This window comes from Urocampus carinirostris, chromosome 16, assembly GCF_059441175.1.
Source record: "Urocampus carinirostris isolate Australia breed hairy pipefish chromosome 16, RoL_Ucar_1.0, whole genome shotgun sequence".
Lineage (NCBI taxonomy): Eukaryota > Metazoa > Chordata > Actinopteri > Syngnathiformes > Syngnathidae > Urocampus > Urocampus carinirostris.
In genome coordinates this window covers 22171975-22192699 of record NC_142364.1, presented here as the reverse complement: position 1 = coordinate 22192699, position 20725 = coordinate 22171975, and the positions used below count along the sequence as shown (strand labels likewise).

Sequence of the window (20725 nt, the reverse complement as noted above, 5' to 3'; positions counted from 1 at the left end):
GATCAAGCATTTTCAAGGAATTCAAGCACCTATCCGAACCCTTCTCGGGGGTCTTCATTACTCACTCGTAAAAGCTGGTGGCCTGTTGGAGCGTGTCTCTGACATCCGGGGGGAGGTCACCAGGCTCCTGGGTGCATCCCCACATCTGCTGCTTGCCTTTGGCATGGAACACATTTCCAATGTTGTAAAGTGCCCGGGCCTCACCCACCTAATGCACAAGAAATTCCAAATTTAAAACCAACCACACAGTTTGAGTTAGCACACCAAGAGAAGCATTTTGAAACCTTGTCGCCTTGCTCTTGAGAAATATCCAAATGTCTCTGGCAGCAGACGGCCGCTTCGTCAAAGCGACACAGCACTTTCAGCGTGTTGCCAAGGTTACCACTGGCTTTTCCTTCTCCAATTCGATCTCCGATTGTCCTGGGTGGGGAAAAAAATCTGTGTTCATACAGTGATTCTCTCAAGTGAAACATGCTTGGTTTAAACAGCGGAGTGCAGCGCTTAGATTTGATTTAGATAGAAGAAGCAGTAAAGTGCCTTTTAATGAGCAGCTTCACAGGGACTAGCTCCCTGCGGCCCTTCCAGGTCTATAATGTAATGAGGTAAATCCTACCCACTGGGGGGCATTTAATCACGTCCCTGTCACCAAAATACCACCTGCAGTGACAATGGGGCCCAGATTTCACATAGTGTTCCTCAATCATAGCTTGTGCTAAACTGAAAGTCCAATCACTTGTTTGCAACACATTGTGTAAGTAGTCACTGACTCATTATCCCGTTTTAGTGATTGTTTTCTTTTTCCAAGAAGCACAAAAAATGTTCGATCTGGACTAAGGCTGCAACCAAGAATCGAAAAAATGGACTATTAAAAGCGCTGGCGACAAATTTAATCATCAATTCGTTGTGTCGCAATATTTAATTCTATGCAAATAAGAGTGTTTTTATTTTCATCTTGATCAGCAATGAAGTAGTAAGTACTTTGGTCCAAAGGAGGGCGTTCAGAGACCTTATTTTGATGTACCATGTCGTCTTGAACAAAATCCAAATTTATCTATGAAGCACTATTCAGACACTGAAATGCAACTCAAAGGGCCGTATAAAAATATTCAACTAACAATAAGAGAGGACATTTTGGAATACGCACAAGCAAAGCATCGTTTAAAGGTTGGCTTGTTTGTGGGCTTGTTATTCAGGCACAGCACAGAAAAATACAGCATTAATGATTAACAATGGTGGAGACATTACTCACTACTTCTTTCAAAAACTAACTAAGTAACTGAATTACTCTATAGTAAAAGTAACGAATTACCAGGGAATGTAACCATTTCTGTTTCTTTTAAAAGAAGTTGTCGTATGTTAAAATATTTGAAATTTTCTGAGCAAATACGAAACACTGCATTTGCTTGTAGAGGTGGGAATTCTGACATTTTTTTACACCAATATGTCCTACCAAACACACGTTAAGAATATTACAAGAACAGATTTTTTTCCATCTTTCGTAACATTGCTAAAATTCGCCCAAGCTGTCTCAGTCGGATGCAAAGATTATAATTCATGCGTTTGTTACCTCCCGTCTCGATTACTGTAATGCACTACTCTCAGGTCTCGCAAAGTCCAAAATCAATAGCCTGCAACTGGTACAAAATGCTGCAGTGAGGCTTTTGACTAAGACAAGAAAGTTTGATCACATTACCCCGATTTTGCTCACAGATCTCTTAACCACTAGGGTTATAGGGGCATGTCTCGTCCTGTCCGGTATCTTACTCCAGTCTCCAGTATCTGATATTAAGGTTCTGTTGGTAGTATACAAAATCATGCATGGACTTGCTCCCTCACATCTTTTAAATTTAATTTCCCCCTATGTTCTGGTCTGCAGTCTTCTCTCTGAAAATGCTGATCTACTAGTGATCCAAGATCCAGCAAGAGAACCGCAGGTTCGAGAGCGTTCTCCATTCGGGCCCCGATGTTGTGGATGGTTCTCCCCCCTGAGATTCAATCTGCAACCTCAGTGGAAATTTTTAAATTTAGGGTTAAAACACACTTCTATTCTATAGCACAGGGGTCGGGAACCTATGGCTCGCGAGCCAGATATGGCTCTTTTGATGATAACATATGGCTCGCAAATCTGGCTCGCAGATTTGGGTTTAAAAAATTATCGTTTGCTTAAATGCATCCATCGATTTTCTATTGATCATGTCTTGTGCAGAGTTGCAGTTGCACGAGCGATTGTCTATTTTAATTGGATGATAATACCCGATGTTGGCCGTTACTGGGGGGCACAGGTACACGCCCCCTTTTGCGTCCATTGGCACTTGGCCGTTGGTCATTAGCTCAAAGCTAACTCTTCGACGGAGAAGATGGCGAAACGAAAAAAAGATGATGAATATCGTACATTTCAGGACGAACAGCCCGAAGAATTTGCCTTTGTGAAGAGGTATGCCTAATTTGCTATGACAAAATTGCATCGATGAAACAGTCGAATGTTAAGCGGCACTTCGACACACGCCATGCCCCCTTTGCACGGTCTGCTTTTGCAGAGCAATGTGCGCTGGTTGTCAAGAGGAAAGGTGCTCAGCCGTTTTACGGCTTGCCTCAACGAAATACGGATTTTTCTTGAAACGAAAGGCAACGAGCATCCTGAGGTAGCGAAAACTGAGTGGCTCCTCAAGTTTTATTATCTCGTCGATATTACCGAACATCTAAACCAGCTCAACGTTAAAGTGCTTGGCGTTGGAAATACAGTGTTATTCCTTCAACACGTTGTGTTTGCTTTTGAAAACAAGCTGGAGCTCTTGATCAAGGATTTTGAAACAGGTCGCTTACTACATTTCGAAAAACAGAGTTTACAGAGGCATACACAACAAGTGAGCCCACTCAAAACATCTCCACCAGCTAGCTGGCTTCACATCCGGTGTCCCCCAGTCGTTCAAAGCGCACTTTGGATAATTTCGTGAGCACTGTGGTCTTATTAAGTTCACCACCCATCCAAACGAGTGTTCACTGAACACAGCCGACCTGAGTTGCATTCCTGATGTCTCCCTGGTAGATTTTGAAGCAGAAGTGGCTGACCTGAAGGCCTCAGAGATGAGGATGAGCAAGTTCAAATCACTGAATGAAGAATTGGAAAGAATTGCACGACAGAAAGCGGAGTTGGCGAGCAAGCACATGAGGACAGAACTGGACAAACTTCAATCCAAAGACGAGCTGATTCTCAAAGCTTGGAACGCGCTTCCAGTCACATACCACACACTGAGGCGTGTGAGTATTGGTGTATTGACAATGTTTGGATCGACGTATTCATGTGAGCAGTCATTTTCACATCTCAAAAATATCAAGTCCAACCTACGATCACATTTAACGGATGAAGGAGTCAATGCCTGCATGAAGCTTTAACTCACCAAGTACCAACCAGACTACAAAAACATCAGCAAATCCATGCAGCACCAGAAGACGCATTAATGGTGGGTATTATAACATCATTATTTAAAATAATAAATTAAGACGCTTGTTATGCTTAATTGAATTCAGTCTTAAAATATATTATATGGCTCTCACTGAAACACATTTCCAAAAATTGTGCTTTTATGGCTCTCTGAGTCAAAAAGGTTCCCGACCCCTGCTATAGCATATGAATGACCTATATTTCCTGTTGACGATATCTGTGTATCAATTATTATTACAACATCCATTGCAGCCAGGTCATCCTGGAAGAGGGATTACCTTATGTGCGGTCCCTTCTAAAGGTTTCTTTATTTTCCCTTGTCCTCATGTGGGTTTTAGATGATGGGATGGTGTAATAATAGTCTGTGGTTTGCAATTATCTGTGGTCTGTACAACCCTTTGAGACTCCTTGTGATTAAGGTCCATACCAATAAACATGACTTGACTTTAGAGTACCTGCTTTTTTTTGGCTAGGCTCACTAAACAGAGCCAGCTCTTTCAGGTCCATAATGCCATTCAGGTTGTTTTTGTTTCTTAATCCCCACATTAACATATATTATGTTACATTAAGCACGGAATGATTTAAAAAGGGGGGGGGGGATAAAGGAAAAATGACAAAATGGGGGGGAGAAGGGGGTAAAAAAAAGGAAAAATACAATAACAAAAGAGAAAAGAGGATAAAATAAGAACAAATAATCAACATTGCATTTTGTATTAACACTGAAAATCACAGGAAATTAGATAAAAGTATGTTTCTAAAATACCAAAATAGACAAAGTCAACAAAGCAGAATCTTCCCAAAATGCAAATCGACTAATCATAAGACAACAAAGGTGTCTTGGAGGGAACCAGCTGTTGATTGTTGAAAGGCCAGCTCCTTTTGTTCACTTTCAAGAGCCCGCTAATAGAGACGTTTCGTTCACGAACGACACGAGTTGGGTGTTGTCAAAAACTCAGCTCTCGTTCTCCTGTTCTTTCGGCGCATTAGTAAAGACTACAGGTATATTTGCAAGAGTTATCTAACTATATGGTAGTAGCCATTTTGAATGGTGACATAATCCAAAAAGACGTGACGTAAAAACAACTCGGAAGAGGGCTGAAAACCGTTCCGCTAAACACGGCATCAGGCTGGCGAGGCCACACCCCCGGTGGCGTTCTGCAGCCAAAGTAGCACATCGCTTTTGACTGTTAGTAACGGTAACGATGAGAAAAATAATTAATTTACCTCATTATTTATTTATTTATTGTAGTATTTACAACGTTGTTATTCAGAACAATGATCGTTAACAAAAAAAAAAAACAATTTGCACACATCCAAAAAGAACTAGCATTCTCCTCAGATGCTTCCTTTACATATTTGCAGGTGTATGGCTTACATTTTTATGTATTTTGTTTATTTTTAGGATATTTGACAAATACTTTAAATTAATTTAAATAGAGGAGAAAATTAAAAAAATCAGATTAATGAATTAAAATAAATAATGATCGACCGGATCATTGATTATTAAAATAATCGTTAGTTGCAGACCAAAATCTAAAGGTAAAATCTTAAACCGATCCCCAGGTCGTAGTCCGGACTTAAAATATCAATCATTATGTCGGTGTCGGGCAGAGCTTCTCTCTCGCTGACTTTTAAAAAATGTTTGAATCCCCAAAATTTTTTTTTTTAAAAGTGCTTAATGCTCTGTCAGTGTCTGAGCTAGAAACATGGGCAATGATGTGCAAAAAAACACGTAGATTATATCAGTATTTGGTCACAACTCACTGTGATGTTACTAACATCACAGTGCACTGAGGTATTTCGAGGTCATAAGGCGTTTGGGGCCACGAGAAAATAGTCCAGACTGTACTAACCTCTTGCAATCTCACTACAAAGTGATCCTTCTTGTCTCTGTCTATTATCCACTGTTCTTTTTTGTCTCCCTGCTTCTCTATCTTTCATGTGTTGCGCTAGATTCTCAAGGATGTACTGTCGCTGTGGTTTGTGGCCCAATTTTCAACCACTCAAAATGACAGACAGACTTTAAATGTTTCCGTTAACTCTTAAAAAAAACACCAATGATAAAAAAATTGGCAATTAATGTAACAGGAACATAAAAGATGTCAAATCAAGTCATGTTTATTTGTATAGCCCTTAATCACAAGGAGTCTCAAAGGGCTGCACAGACCACAGGTTATTGCAAACTGCAGACTATTGTTACACCATCCCCTAGTATAAAACCTAGATGAGGGAAAGAAAAACCTCAAAAACCTCAATATGAAGAAAATAATGAAACCTCGAGTAGCGACCACAAATGAGGTAATCCCCCTTCCAGGATTACCAGGCTGCAACGGATGTTGCAATAACACATAATAATAATAATAATAATTAAATATAGGTCATATATATATATATATATATATATATATATACAAATATATATATATATAGGAAATATAGCTATAGAATTAGACGGGTGTTTTAAGCCTAGATTTAAACAGTTCCACTAAGGTTGCAGATAGAACCTAGATGTAAATGTTACTTAATTATGTTCAACTTATATTTTGTCAAAAAAACACAGGTTTTACTTTGTAAGCAGAAATTACCTCTCCTCCAGAATACTCACGAATAAAATATGAAATTTTGGGTTTACTTAGGCCTTGGTCCTGCAAAAAAGTTAATAGGTCAGGCTTTTATACCCACCGGCCTGGGTCCAGTGGATTTTCTAGGGGCCAAATCTTACCTCTAGTTTGACCATTAAATTTACAATTTCCTTCCGATAACAACAATTTCTATGAATGACATAAAAATAGGACTTTGGCATAAATAAGGATCCGGCATTTACAGAAAGCAAATAATCTCACCTGGCCAGCGTAAGGTCATGCTTGTGGTACTCTAGGGCTTTCCCATACTCCTTCAGGTAGAAGTAGGCATTGCCAAGCTGGCTGTAGATGGCACTGAGCGTCTTCAGGTCCTCAGTGCCAACCCGTACCGCCGCCTCAAAAAACGCAGTCCCGGCTTTAAAGTCGCCTGCTTTGCACAGCCGTTCACCTTCCAAGGCCAACTCCAAGCAGGACGCTTCCATCCTAGACGACAGCAAATTGGATATTGGTTTCAAGCTTTAGGACTTTATACTTGCCATTGACGACAAGAGCTGCCTTATTTGTACTTTATCGCTGGCATATTTTCACTACATTATTTTCAACAGAAGACTTCGAGAACTCGACACACTGGTTACCGTGACAGCCACTGCATCACGTGCACTGTTTGAGGCAACATACAATGAATCTTTGTCTACATTGACAAGTGCTTTATTGTAAGCAATGTGCTTGAAACGGAGCACCTTACTTACGTACTATAGTATTAACAGCAAAAGACATATGTACTATATGATACATTTCAGGATGAAGTGAAGCCATGTTTCTTAACATTTTCATGTCTGTACACCCAGCTAAGAAATTTTAAAAAAGATCAGTGGTCAGCAACCACCAGGCCAGGGAATGGTACCGGGCCGTACAGAAAGAAGAATAAGCTGCCTCATTTTATTTTTAATATAATTTATTCGTCTATAAACAGGTTGCTGTTATTACAACTGTGGGGCGGCATCGCAGCTGAGTGGTTAGCGCATCTGCAGCAGTTCTAAGGTCATTGGTTTAAATCAGGCCAGAGTTTGCATGTTCTCCATGTCCCTGTGTGGGTTTCTTCTGGGCACTACGGTTTCCTCCAACATTCCAAAAACATGCATAGCAGGTTTATTGGCTGGTCTAAGTTGTCACTAGGTGGAGATGAGCAAGTGAATTGTATGTCTCAGCGACTGTCCGGCAACCAGTTCAGGGTGTCCCCTGCCAGCTACCCGAAGATGGCTGCGATGGGCTCCAGCTCCAGCGACCTTAGTTAGGATAGGTGGTGCAGCTAATGGATGGATGTATATTGCAACTGTCATTGTTGGGCCAGAGTATTATCAGAGCTCAAACCGGTCTCTGACATAGACAAGGTGCGAACCACTGCTTAAGGAATAAATAAGGAAAATTATCTATTTCATATTTTCACGACCATAGGGCACACATAAAAGTGCGCCCTGTGTGTGTTTATGGCAGACGTAATAGACAACACCATGAGAACGCTAAAAGATGAAATGTAAAACTTCAACAGTTGGACATCAATGTGAACAGGCTGTTCAAAGTGAGGCTGCGGGCGACATGGACGTGATGGATGAGCAATGGAGACCACAGTTTAATTAAGAGTAGAGTGCAGCGCAGGGCGGATTATGCCACAATTTTCAAATTGATTGAGGGGTTAACGTGTCTGCTGGAACTGTTGTTCAAGCTTTTGTGTTATTTGTCATCATTTCAGAGTAACTGCACGGCACGGAAAGTGACTCTGACAGTGAAAAAAGTGAACTTGGCATGTGATGGAGTTTCAGCGTGGAAACCGGGAATAAGGGCTTTGAATGATAATGATTACCAGTAAAACATGTCAGTACCAAACTAGACTCTGGCCCAAAAATGTTTTGTCTGTGTGTGTTTTACCATGCCTGCGCCTATTGATGACTAAAAAAAAAAATCGTACTACTTTGTAATCAATACTTAAATAAACTTCAACCAACCTTAGTTTGGCTCCCGCTGTATTTTTGAATAGGCACACTTGTTTGTGTTGTAAGGGGAACATAGTGTAGGCGCCGGAAGTGAGGCATGGTTAGATGACGTGAGCTGGGCGACGAGTGTCGCGGGAAAGAGAAACCGAACGTTGTCATGTATAATGTTTCTTTCGCGAGAAGTGATCCAAAACCTCTCCAAAATGACACACTACAGTAGTAGAGGACACCCGTGTCCAATTATCAGGTGCGCCGTAAGTATGTGTAAATACAGAAATAGAACCAGCAACCAAGACTGTGCCTTTTAACACGGCACGCAATGTTGTCGTGAAAATACAGTGAGTATTTTTTCCTAGTTTGAAGGGAAATCATTTTAAAATTCATTCCCAAAAAATATCATCTATTTCTGCCAAGGGATTTTTTTTTTCATTCGTGTGGTGCTGCAACTTTCATTCATGCAAATTATTAATTATTAAGGGTCCCTAAGTACCTCCAGAGGTACTGGTACCAGATTTGATAAAAACAGACTTAAAGAGCAACATATTTAATGGAAATGACAGTCTCCTGATCAAATGAGAGTTAATCAAGGATTACCCCTAAATCTAATCTCATGTAATCTGCATATGGTGCCTTAATAACAGAGATAAGATGAATGTGCCATATGTTTAAATTCAGAAGGGGAAAACCAGAGTAGTGTTTCAATGTATTCCTAAAAACTTCCTAGTGTACTTCCGATTTTCTTGCAGCCGCGACTATTTTTTTTAATCCTTCGAAACAATATATTTTAAGAAAATCACACTGAATTTTAATCTCGTGGATTATGGGTAAAGCAGGACTGGTGATTATTATTGACACTAAGGCAGTGGTTCTCAATTTTATTTTTGTCATGCCAACTAGGTAGAAAACCAATACACACCATAGGATTTGCAATCATTTATATAATGAGGGGTCTAAATCTTATTTTGATTCACTTTTGCATACATCCAAAAATATGATGATACTTTAAAAAACACTAGTTAATGAGACTCGAGTAGGACTAAGTAAACCCTGATGGCCCACCAGTCTTCCTATGCTATGGGAAACACTGAATCCATCTATAACGATGGTGACACCTCACCTCGGTTCACGCTAATTCTTCGCCCTTTTCGACATTTTCGCTGGAAAAATCTCGAACCGCTTATCAGCATTATATGGTGTAATGTCTTTAGGCGATTTTTGTTTTGTCTGCATGCTGTCCACTGCAAGCATTTTTAGACACAGTTAGCACACTAGTCTTTCAACGTCTCAAGTGCTATAAACGATTCATTAGATTTCTTAGTTTTTACTTTTGGAAGGAGACTTGTTTGACTCTTTATCTACATCTCTCTCCACCTGTCTTCACATCCCTGTTAAATAATCCTCATGGTACAACTTGAGGGTCAGCTATACATACTGTTTACACATCCTACTATGTGCAAAGCGCAAATGCTTCTTCACCACTGAACGCACACGATACCAACAAGTGTGCCACTGCCCCCTAAAGTAGTGGAGGTGCAATTGCATATTATTCTCAAACATTTTTCCAAAAAAATTTTCCCGAGGTCGAACGCGCCCATCTATCGGAGGCTCTTGCTCCCAACTATTTGAAAAACACTGCACAAAGAAAAGTAAAGGCACAGTACTGCATGTCTTATTTAGATACCTGTGCTTTCGCTTGCCAAGCGTCTTGTCCACAAATCCCTGCAACTCCAAAGGCAAAGGTTTGAGTGTGGCCTGAGGACGAGGGCCACGGTGCACCAGCCTGCACATCGCCTGCTCTGCCCCAGTCAGAGGGCAAGACTCCGACGCCATCAGGATGAGGCGCAGAATAATTTAGACAAGTTACAAGACAGTCCAACCATGTGACCGACAAATCTCCAAAAGAAAACAGGAACACAATTCCAAAAAGCGTGGGCTCACATGCTCTCATGTTTGAAAAATATCATTTCTAGATGAATTCATGGCGGAGTAAAATACACACACAAAAAAACGTGTTGAATCCAAAGAATGATGTGTTGAAGTAATCAAGGCTAGCAACTGTCTTGCTGTTTATTATTCGATTCATCATCCCCTGGCCTGCACAACGAGTCACAATTGTTCAACAAACAGAAAAGAAAAAATAAACAATTAGGCACAAAGCAAGACTACTTTTCACTGCGACCATTTGCCTGTGTAAAAAAGTCTGCGTGCATGGACAGTTAATACACCTTCTTAAGCGTGTCCTAGCAGCACAGTAAGAGGCCCAGACTAATCCAACTATTTGCTTACCCCAGCACAAGCCAAAGACAGAGCAGAAGTTTTGTTATACTCTCTAAAAACAAGCATACCTGCAACAATTGTTATAATATTGACAAAGAAAGAAGATGCAAAGATATGAACTTTGATTTCCCAGGATAGCATTTCTGGCTGAATAAAATGTTGAATTCAAATGTCACTTTACCCCAGTAACTTACATTTAGCAGATAAAGGATCACAAAAAAGGGAACTGAAAGGGAAATGTTTTTTTGTCTTGAGCCGAAATAATACTTGAGCCTGTATAACGGTTTTTAAATGAGCTCACAAGTGATTTATGGGTCCTTACGATTTTCTGGACAATTTTATGACGTAAACCTTTGAAATATTGGTAGATTTGGGTTGGCATTAGTCATCTTTAACACATTTAGTGTCTTTACATACCTGATCAGTTCCTAATGACAACTCTGAATACACGACCTCTGGTTATTTTACTTGTTTTCAGAAATACAGAAGTAGCTCGTAGCTTCATTAAAGTTTGTGACCCCTGGTCAAGTAAACAAATCCTAAGGTTGGACCAATGTAATTTTACAGAATGTTCGTGTCAAATCAAAATTTAAATTGGTCACCTTGCAATTTGGGTCTTGGTGCCCCTACGACCCTAGTTGTTAAGGGATCCAACCAACCAACCACATAAAGTATAATAGTTAATCCAAATCACACAGTAGCTCAAAACATTTGATTCGGAGCAAAATCAAACAGAAAGTAGGGCATGATATTCGGCTTCAAAAGATGATTTTGCTTAGAATAGTCGTGGTTTGCAAAAAAAAAAATGAGTTTAGCGAGAACCTATATTTAGACGTGGGTCTTATCACGGGGAAAAAAATTGGAAAAAAATAAAATAGAAATGAGAATCATCATCATCACCGGGATCATGTACCATAAGGTTTTCACTGCTCTGTAGAACTTAAGTCAATGTTGAGTCAAAACAGTTTTACTTTCCTGGGAACTCTGTGAGACATAAAATCCATCGATCCTGCTGATAAGAAGTAGAAAATTGATTATAGAAATTAATTTCACAAGAAAGACTGTTAAAACTATCTAAATAAGCATCCAAGTGGTTTTCTAAATGCAGATGAGTTGGGGAAAAAAAATCAAAATGAAAGCCATAGTCGAATGACAAAAAATTCCATAAATCAATGACATATTTCGTTCTGTAACTCAAACCTGTGGAAAGAATTCTAAGAAAACAAAAGACATAGAACAAAAAACAAAGTCAACTGAACAAGAAAAACAATCATTTCCTTTTTACACCGTGACTTTCATTCTTGACATCTTTGTGGTTAACTGAAGAATGGTGCAGTTAGAAATGTTTTATTGTCATTCAAATTGGTCAGCTTGACTCAACACTTATTTCAGTTAACTTTGCTAGCCCAAAGGCACAAAACAATTAACAACGACAATATTTTGCAGATGGGGGAAGGTGTTGTTTGAAAGAAAGAGCAACAGCTCTGTTAATTATCAGTCCTTCTCAATTATGTGACTTGATCTTAAAATGTACGTGTTATATTTGACCCTAATCTGTCCTTTCAGTTGCATGTTAAGAATATCACTAAAACAGCTTTTCTCCACCTTTGCAACATTTCAAAAATTTGCCAGTCTAATGCTGAGATGATAATGTATGCGTTTGTTACTAACCGGCCTAACTGGACTAAACCAAACGTAAATTCTGATCATACTATCTAGACCTGCCCTTAAGATGCACACATACAACGACACCAACGAGAAATAACTTCAGGGGACACATTTTTCTTTAAATATATTAAAACAAAATCACTCATGAAATAATCCAACTGTAATTTTTAAATGATGTGATTATTTTATTTATAAAACATATATTCACAATGGTCCCTACACTTCCCTGATTGGAAAGTATTCTTTGCTCATGGCAAGTATTGTTTTTCCCTTTTTGGTTTAAAAAAGGATAAATAATTCTTAAAGTAAACACAACTATCTGATATGTGAAGGATTTTATAACATATAGTTTGCTCATTATTGGAAAGTTTTTTTTTTTTACAAATACTTCTTATTTTAATGTTTTTACATTTCTAATTGTTAATTAAATATAATTTGTCATTAAAACATGTCAAATGCGCAATATAAGATAATACTAAAGTTGTTCACCATTTAAGACAGTTTTTCTTTCACGTTGAGTAATATTTTTTAAATATATTTTTTAAAATGAAAAAATATTTTAGATAAGAAAAATAAGACTAGGAATGAGCAAATTTACCTTCCAGCGGCACAAGATTTTTTTGGCACTATAAAAGACGTGTAATGGTCATATCAATTGTACATGTGTAACCTGTAGTTTTGTAATCAGTCGTCCATCCACCCATTATCTACACCGCTTATCCTCAGTAGGGTCTCAGGGGTACTGGAGCCCATGCCAGCCATCTTCGGGCAGTGGGCAGGGGACACCCTGAGCTGGTTGCCAGCCAGTCGCAGGGCACACAGGAACAGACAATTCGCTCGCTCAGTCACACCTAGGGACCGGACAATTAACCTGACATGTATGTTTTTGGAATGTGGGAGGAAACCGGAGTGCCCGGAAGGAACCCACGCAAGCACGTGGAGAACATGCAAACTCCACACAGGACTGTGCCGCACACGCGCTAACCACTGCGCCGTCGTGCTGCTTGTAATCATCCATTTTTTTGTTATATGTTGTTAATCTTTCGAAATAGAAATAGAATATCACGATACAAAGCACCTATGGTTTAAAAAAAAGACAATGAAATTTACATCACAGTTCAGATTCCTTAACCGCCTGGTTTGTCTGAACGCCCCTTCCTGATGTGTGTCTTGTGTAGGTACAACCTGGCTGTGCCCACCCCTCTCTAGGCCAGATTTTTTGAGGGTAGGGATTTGCCCCCTTACATGAAGCAGATAGTACTGGGGGTTAACAGTAGCAGGAGAAGCCTCCTGATCTGGCTCAGATACAGACACTCATCATCTGGTCAGTGTAAAGCAGGGGTGTCAAACTCATTTTAACTCGGGGGCCACATGAGATAACAAATATTCTCTCAGGGGCCGGACTAGTAGATTAGAGAAAGAAAAGGAGGGAGAAATAGAGGGTGGGACAAAGAAATGGAAAAGGAGAAAGAGAGAGGGGGTAAAGAGATAGAGAGAGAAAGAGAGAGAATGTGCGAAACAAAAGAGATAAAATTAGAAATAGTGAGAGATGGGGAAAGAAAGAAAGAGAATGGAAAAACATCCAAAGAGAAATAGAAAATGAGACAGAGAGAAGGAGAGAAGGGGAGAGAAACAGAAGGGGAAAGCAAGAGAGAGGAGAGCAAAAGAAGGTAAGCGGGGGGGACACAAAAGAACAAGAGGGGAAAAAGATAGACAGAGAGAGTGAAAGAGAGAGAGAGAGTGAGAGAATGAGGGAGTGAGAGAGAGAGAGAAAGAAAGAAAGATATAAAAGCACAGCGTTTGTGAGATCACCTGGCTTTGGCAACATCAAGTGGACCGATTTCAAGCTGCAGCTTTTTTTCTCTTGCGCTTCCCTCAGCGTTGTCTCGTGTTTGACACCCCTGGAGTAAAGCATCGTCCCACTCTTCAGGGACTGGCCGTGGCATGTGACAATCCTGACACTCGATCCAAAATCATTGGACGCATATCATATTTTTCAAAAATGTTGAGTATCACATCGAACAACACGTATTTGCATCACAAGTTGCTTTCATATTTTTGTTGAAAACCAAACTTTGTGGCAATGACGTTACATCTTGTGCTTTTGTGATAAACACTACCTTCGTCTGTGCCGATGTTGACGTCCGTCTAAGACACTCAGGTCTACATGAATTATTTGTTTTTCCCTTTGATGATAATCAAATATTTTGGTCATTTGTTAGTCACCACAGGAGAGCATGTTTATACAAAAGTTCAAAGGTTGTGCCCATGTACAGCAGGGGTGTGCTCACACTTTTTCAAGCATGCAAGTCAAAATAATCCACCCAACTTAAAATAAAGAAAACTATTATTTTTGAATGTATTGAGGATTGTTTGTACTTTCTTTAACCACATCAAAAACTAAAACAAGTGAAGATACAAGGGGAGTCTAACATGAAACTTACTAATCCATGACAATATTTATCAATGTCTTCTTTAAGGGTGGGAACAAAAAAAAAAACTGATTCATGTTTATATCCTAATTTTATTTTGGGTCATTTTTAAAATCAACGCCTTTTCTTTTGAGACTACAAATCCAGTACGTAAAATGTGGGAAAGCAATAGGGACTATATGACATTCGTCTAATTGCGAATATTTTTCGCATTCGTGATTACCGTCATTTATTCATTCCATCAACCCCCTTTGAGACGAACACGCAGAAGCAAACAACATCAGTCGGAACTTATAGATTCAGTATTTTGGACATATTGTGCGACAGCGGTGAGCCCCAAAATACCGAAGAAAGGTCTGCGAACTCTGTTTTAAGATGATGCCAGTGAAAGGAGCTATCAGACGCTAACGGATTGTATCACACGGTACATCACTACTGTACATAACTGTACTTAATAATTTGTGCGACCCCCGAGGTAAAACAAGTTTATGTTTAAAATCTCAATTTTCAAGTTGATGTTGTTATAATATTGAAAATAGGTCACTGAGAGTGTTATCACTATCACATGACTTTCCTATATGAAGCTTTTATTTAATCTTCACATCATTACTTTGATACAATCACATTATTCATTTTAGTTGTTGCAAATGCACATCCTATTTATCCACATATTTTAGTGAAGTATTGATTTGCTGATCAGTGTACTCTCAAGCAATGGCCTTATCGCATAACCTTGAAGACTCAGCAATGTTCAGTACTAATCTTGTACAGGGAGTTCCTGTTTTTTTTTGCTTTGTAATAGGAGGTCTGAATTCTAAGTGTCTGTAATGCTGCATGTACTACTTTTTCACTATAAGAGATGGGCCGAAATATTCTTGCACGCCTTTTGGTGGGAGAACACTTCTCGCATCATTCGGTCCGGAGTGCACTCCAATTTGACCTTTGTTTTGTAACTTTGAATCAATGTCCTCAACTGCATTGCTTCTCTCCAGCTCTACTTTTTTTTCAAAGTCCGAATACTCAATCTGGTCCCGAAGAAGAACACGCAGCGAGACATCGGAATGTCCATCGCCTTCATTGTAAACTGAACAGATCTGCTTTTTTTCAGTTTCTAGGAGAAACTATGTTTTCTTAGTTGCATACCTCCTTTTATTGTTTCCCAGTTTTTGTTTTCAAAGCCTAAGAACTTCAAGAAAACAGACATTTGTCTGCTGCTGTTAGTGTTGAAACCTTAAAACTTGAAGAGACATGTATCTGTTCTGTTGCTGTATTCACTTTAAGTGTAAGTGTGTTGAAATTAGAAGAATTATTTTCTTATCTGTACTCTTTCTTGCACCTAATCACTTAAAAGTTGACTCAAAGCCCTTTCGAACTGTAACCTCACCTGTGCATTGTTCTTCAAAATGTTTTAACCTCATTATTTCATCTCATTAGCTGCACCGCTTATCCTCAGTAGGGTCGCGGGGGTGCTGGAGCCCATCCACAGACAACCCGCTCGCTCATTCACACCTAGGGACAATTTGGACCGGCCAATCCACCTGAAATGCATGTCTTTGGAATGTGGGAGGAAACCTGAGTGCCCAGAGGAAACCCAAGCAAGCATGGGGAGAACATACAAACTCTGCACAGGAAGTCCGGTAGCTGGATTTGAACCCACACAGAAGGTTCCCAAGACCTTAGAACTGTGCCGCACACGCGCTAACCACTGCGCCGCCGTTTAACCTAACAGGCTGAAATCTTGCACAGTGGCATTTGTTTTAATACAAGGAACTACATGTTAAGTTAATAACTTCTTGATTAATTCTTGACCATTACATTGTTCTTTTTTATTTAGGTGTTCAGTATTAATATTAAGCTGATATTATAATAGCATACATGCAGAGAGGATTTCTTTTGACTGACTGACAGAATGAACATCATTAGTTATTGTCCCAGAAGTGTACTATTTAATCGCAATCATCAATTATATCGAATTGCAATACTTGAAGAATTGCAATTCTCAAGAATCACCTTACTGTCATGATACAATCGAATCGTGACGAAAGCATATTGTCCCACCCCTAATAAGTATATAACCTTAATAGGGGTAAAATAAGATACTGCATCTTCCGCACTTTAAGACGCCAGATTATTAGGCGCAACCCCCAAAAATAGTCTTGTAAGTTCTTTTTTTCATATACGAAGCGCACCAGTTTATTAGGGAAATGGAATTGGAATAACAGAAAAGCCTATGGTTACACAATAAATTTAAAAAGTATTGTTTGATCAGTCCAAATATATCAATGATCACAATTGCATGACACTGGATGCAACAAGGATTAAACCCTGATCACGAAGCGGGTTGCGCCGGATCTCATCCACTAGACTAGACCCAAACAACACAGGAAAAGGTCTTAAACGGTTTATGTTAATCCAACTTTCAAAGTCATTATGAGGCGAGCGAGATTCTGAACTGAATGACGATAAGGGCATTATGGGAAGTAATTTGATCATCCAGGAATGTATAAAAGTACGCATAACCACATGTATTAAAAACGTTTGTCATTTACAATACTTAGTTCGAGCTGGAAATAAGTGAAAACTTCTACCTTCTCTAACATATCCAGTACCACTAGACCACTAGATATATCGTCTGTATCAATTGTGGTCTATTGGAGAAGATCTGGCGCCCTCCCAATGTGATCTTGGTTCAATTCCTATTGCATCTAATGTCATGCAATTGTGAACCATCATCCACGTCCCCAGCAGCCCGATGGTTAAAGATCCGTCGCTCTTACTGTTGCTATTCGGTTCGATTCCCCGTTGCCACCATTGTTAGGCAAATGTGGTCAATGTTAAGATTAATCCACTGATCAATAATTGCACGAATATAGTAATGTATTTGAGGGGCAGCACGGCGGCACAGTGGTTAGCGCGTGTGCGGCACAGTTCTGAGGTCATGAAATCGAACCTCCTGTGTGGAGTTTGCATGTTCTCCCTGTGCTCGCGTGGGTTTCCTCAGGGCACTCCGGTTTCCTCCCACATTCCAAAAACATGCAAGTTAGGTTAATTGGCCGGTCCAGATTGTCCTTAGGTGTGACTGAGCGAGCAAATTGTCTGTCCCTGTGTGCCCTGCGACTGGCTGGCAACCAGTTCAGGGTGTCCTCTGCCGACTGCCCGATAATAGCTGGGATGGGCTCCAGTACCCCTGCGACCTTACTGAGGATAAGCAGTGCAGATAATGGATGGATGATGGATTTCAATTTGATCCGTATACAAGTCACACTGAATTATAAGGCGCAGGTTCAAAAACAGACCGAAAAAAATCGGTACTTTAATATATGTCATTAAAAAAAGGTTGTCATGAAATGTGTTAAATATTAAGGGACTTTATTGCAGTGGGAAAAATGTTAATGCAAAATTATGTAAATAAAACAAAAACCTCCACGTCTCCAAGTGCACGTCGGTCTGCACGCAATAAGAGTTGTCGCTTGTTAACAGACTCTGACTGACACACCTCAGAATTCGTAATGTATCTCAGTTTACTCGGTTTTTACTCCCAAAAAATTCCAAGCTGTCTTTTAAATTCATTTCGGAATAAATGTAAACATCTTACCTGGAAAGAAGGCGCTTGCTAGCAAGTTCCTGTCCTACACCGTTAGCTAGCGACTGGTCCATCTCGCCGCCTCGTACCTGCCCCGCCAGCCCCCCCTAAAAAGAAGCCCTTTCGCGTGCGAATGGACTCTTTCGTAGACCCCTCCTCGACCCCTCGAACCACTCGCTTATTCTCCCCTTTTTTCGCCCCCTTTCACCCCCGACTCCTTGACCGCAGCGCTGGCAGCTGCTATGGAAGAGCTACAGCCTCGCGTAATCTCCACCCATTGTGTGACGTCACGTACCCGGAAGTCAACTGCGAGGAGAAGTGACACTGCCCAACGTTTAGTCATACTGTAACATATTATCAAACAGCCATGCGTTTTCCGACTGCATATACATTTATATAAATACAGTAAAGCATGGCTTGAATAAAGAGACACAAAAGCAAGTGAAAACAAAAAAAGCGAGTCAATCGTGAGAAATCCAACAGCAATGAAACGCATCTCTGCTGAATCGTTACCGCCACGCGTGAGTTTCACGTATCCCTGGCTTAATCTGCTGGGCCAGGAAAGTCAAAATGTTAAAAGAGCCATATTCGACCAAAATAAATAAAAAACATGTTTGGAGCTGCAAAAAAAAAAAAACAATAGCTTTATATAAGCCTTATAAGGAAACCAACACAAATACTGTAGTATATGTATAATGTATATATCATCAGTCATTGGTAAACGTTAATAATGGTTGTGTCATGTTTGTCCTCTTACAGAAACCATATCATTTTTCATTATCAAACATTTTTGAAAAAGCCCCAGGGAGGAACTAGGGAGCACTAAAGGGCCGCATGCAGCCCTAGAGCCGCCTGTTGCAGACCCACCAAAATGTTATTATCAGTTCCTACTATACGCATTGCATCACGTGTGGTCTTCATATTTTTGGTGAAAAACAAACTTTTTGGCCATGACACTACGTACTCGCTTTTGTGAAATATTAAAGGATTTTTGTCTGGTGAAGGCCGGTGCGTTCCATTCGTACATGTCATTCCTGCACAAATTTGAAGTACTTGTATCCAATCTTTTAAGTAGCAGCAAAGGAAAATACATAAATAAAGACCGCAAAATTAAAACTGGCAAACTTAAAATTTAAATCCTAAACACAACATTTATACACACTGTCCCTTTAAAGCACTGGAACGGATATTTTGGTTTCATTTTATTAGAATTCAAAAAAGGAAACAGTTATGATAAGGACTATAAACATGTCAGTTAGCATGTTGCAAAATTAAAACTGACAAACTTAAAATTTAAATCCTAAACACAACATTTATACACACTGTCCCTTTAAAGCCCTTGAATGGCTTTTTTAGAATTAAAAAAAGAAATAGTTATGATGAGCATTATTAATATGCCAGTTAGTTTGTATGTTTTTTCATTACTTTGTTATATCATATAATAAAGTAATGAAAAAATTATATAATTATATGCATTCAATTATTTTGTTATGACGCAGTAAAAATATTCAATTTCATTTCATAACGTTGTGCCACACAATTTAATCAAAATAGATATTTTTGGGTAGTTGAAAACATTAAAGTATAAAATATATATTCAGATCTTGGTAATTGTATCCGTGCAGTCAGTCAAAAAAAGTGAATTCAATATACTCGGCATATATTTTTTTTCTCAAACTTGGACAATGTTGTGACAGTCGTAAGATTTTTGTAACATAACTTTGAAGTATTTGATTTTTTGCGGCACAAATATGCCATAAATACCGTAACTATTTATACAGGGTTGGGTAGGGTTACTTTAACTGATTACTTTCAATTACTTTTGGATTACTCCAACACCAAATATGCTAATAAAAGATAAAAGAAACTAAATATGAATAAAATTACTAAATTTTGTTCAGGCTTCGGGAGTAACAAAATACATGAAACGGCAAAAATGATGTTGGCAAGCCGTTTGGATTTATTTTCATTTTGTTTTTGTCGCATTTTATGTTAGTTTTGCCGGAGATCAAAGCCAGGAGAGAAAGCTTACCACGTGTTGAAAAATGTCCTTTCTGAAGCGTTAAGGATATTTGTGCACAGGTGTGTGATCACACCTGTGCCCAGTTCAAACGCCAGTTGGGGCTCTCTGGTAGTGGGAGGTATGCCAGACCCTCACATAACCTCCCGCTCATGAACCAGATAACAGACGCCCGCCCCGTTTTTTTACAGAGGCTGCAGTGATGGGAATGGGATGGCATGCACATTTGCAATGATCGCAGCAAGGCTTTACGGTGCATTCGCTGTGGTATGTGCAACGGAATGGCTTTTTGACGATTGATTTTTGCTATCCGGAGATGGAATAAGAGCTTGCTCTGTCCACTCCACGCATCGGCCTGGTATTGCAGTACCTCCGGGAACGGTGCATTCGCAATGATCGCAGCAAGGCTTTGAGGCTAGGACCTTAGCTTGGCCTTTTGACTGAGAGTAAGAGTCCCGGCTCCTAGGCTTTATAGCGTATTATAAACTGACCGATAACGGATAATGAATAAAGAAGATAGATCAATAACCCTTAAAAAATCCCCCCCGTTTCTCACTTCTGATACAGGTAAGCCCATACCTGTCAACCTCCACAGCTCCATGCCCTTACAAAATGTTGTATTTTCCCTTACTAAATAATCTTACACCATATTTTTTTTCTCAAACGTGTTTATTTATGTAGTTTAACATGTTATATTGTACATGTGTTTTGTTATGTCATATATATTGTT

The 20725-nt window shown here is 39.5% G+C and overlaps 1 protein-coding gene and 1 pseudogene across 2 annotated transcripts in view; one reads left to right on the top strand and one right to left on the bottom strand.

Moving 5' to 3' along the window:
• The window catches only part of gpsm1b (G protein signaling modulator 1b), a 41836-nt gene extending 23696 nt beyond the window's left edge, over positions 1–18140 (bottom strand). The window contains exons 1-4 of one of the 2 annotated variants that reach the window (XM_088356028.1): positions 17988–18140; positions 6286–6507; positions 285–420; positions 66–208 (exon numbers count right to left, since the gene is read on the bottom strand). In XM_088356028.1, coding sequence (XP_088212154.1) covers positions 66–208; positions 285–420; positions 6286–6507; positions 17988–18049 — 563 coding nt within the window. In that variant the 5' untranslated portion in view covers positions 18050–18140. Of the gene's footprint in view, positions 1–65; positions 209–284; positions 421–6285; positions 6508–9696; positions 10110–17987 lie in introns of those variants that run through there. The other variant, XM_088356027.1, reaches the window with a different exon arrangement.
• Positions 18141–20237: 2097 nt separating this feature from the next.
• On the top strand, positions 20238–20387 carry LOC148350729 (U2 spliceosomal RNA; annotated as a pseudogene).
• Positions 20388–20725: the final 338 nt, after the last annotated feature.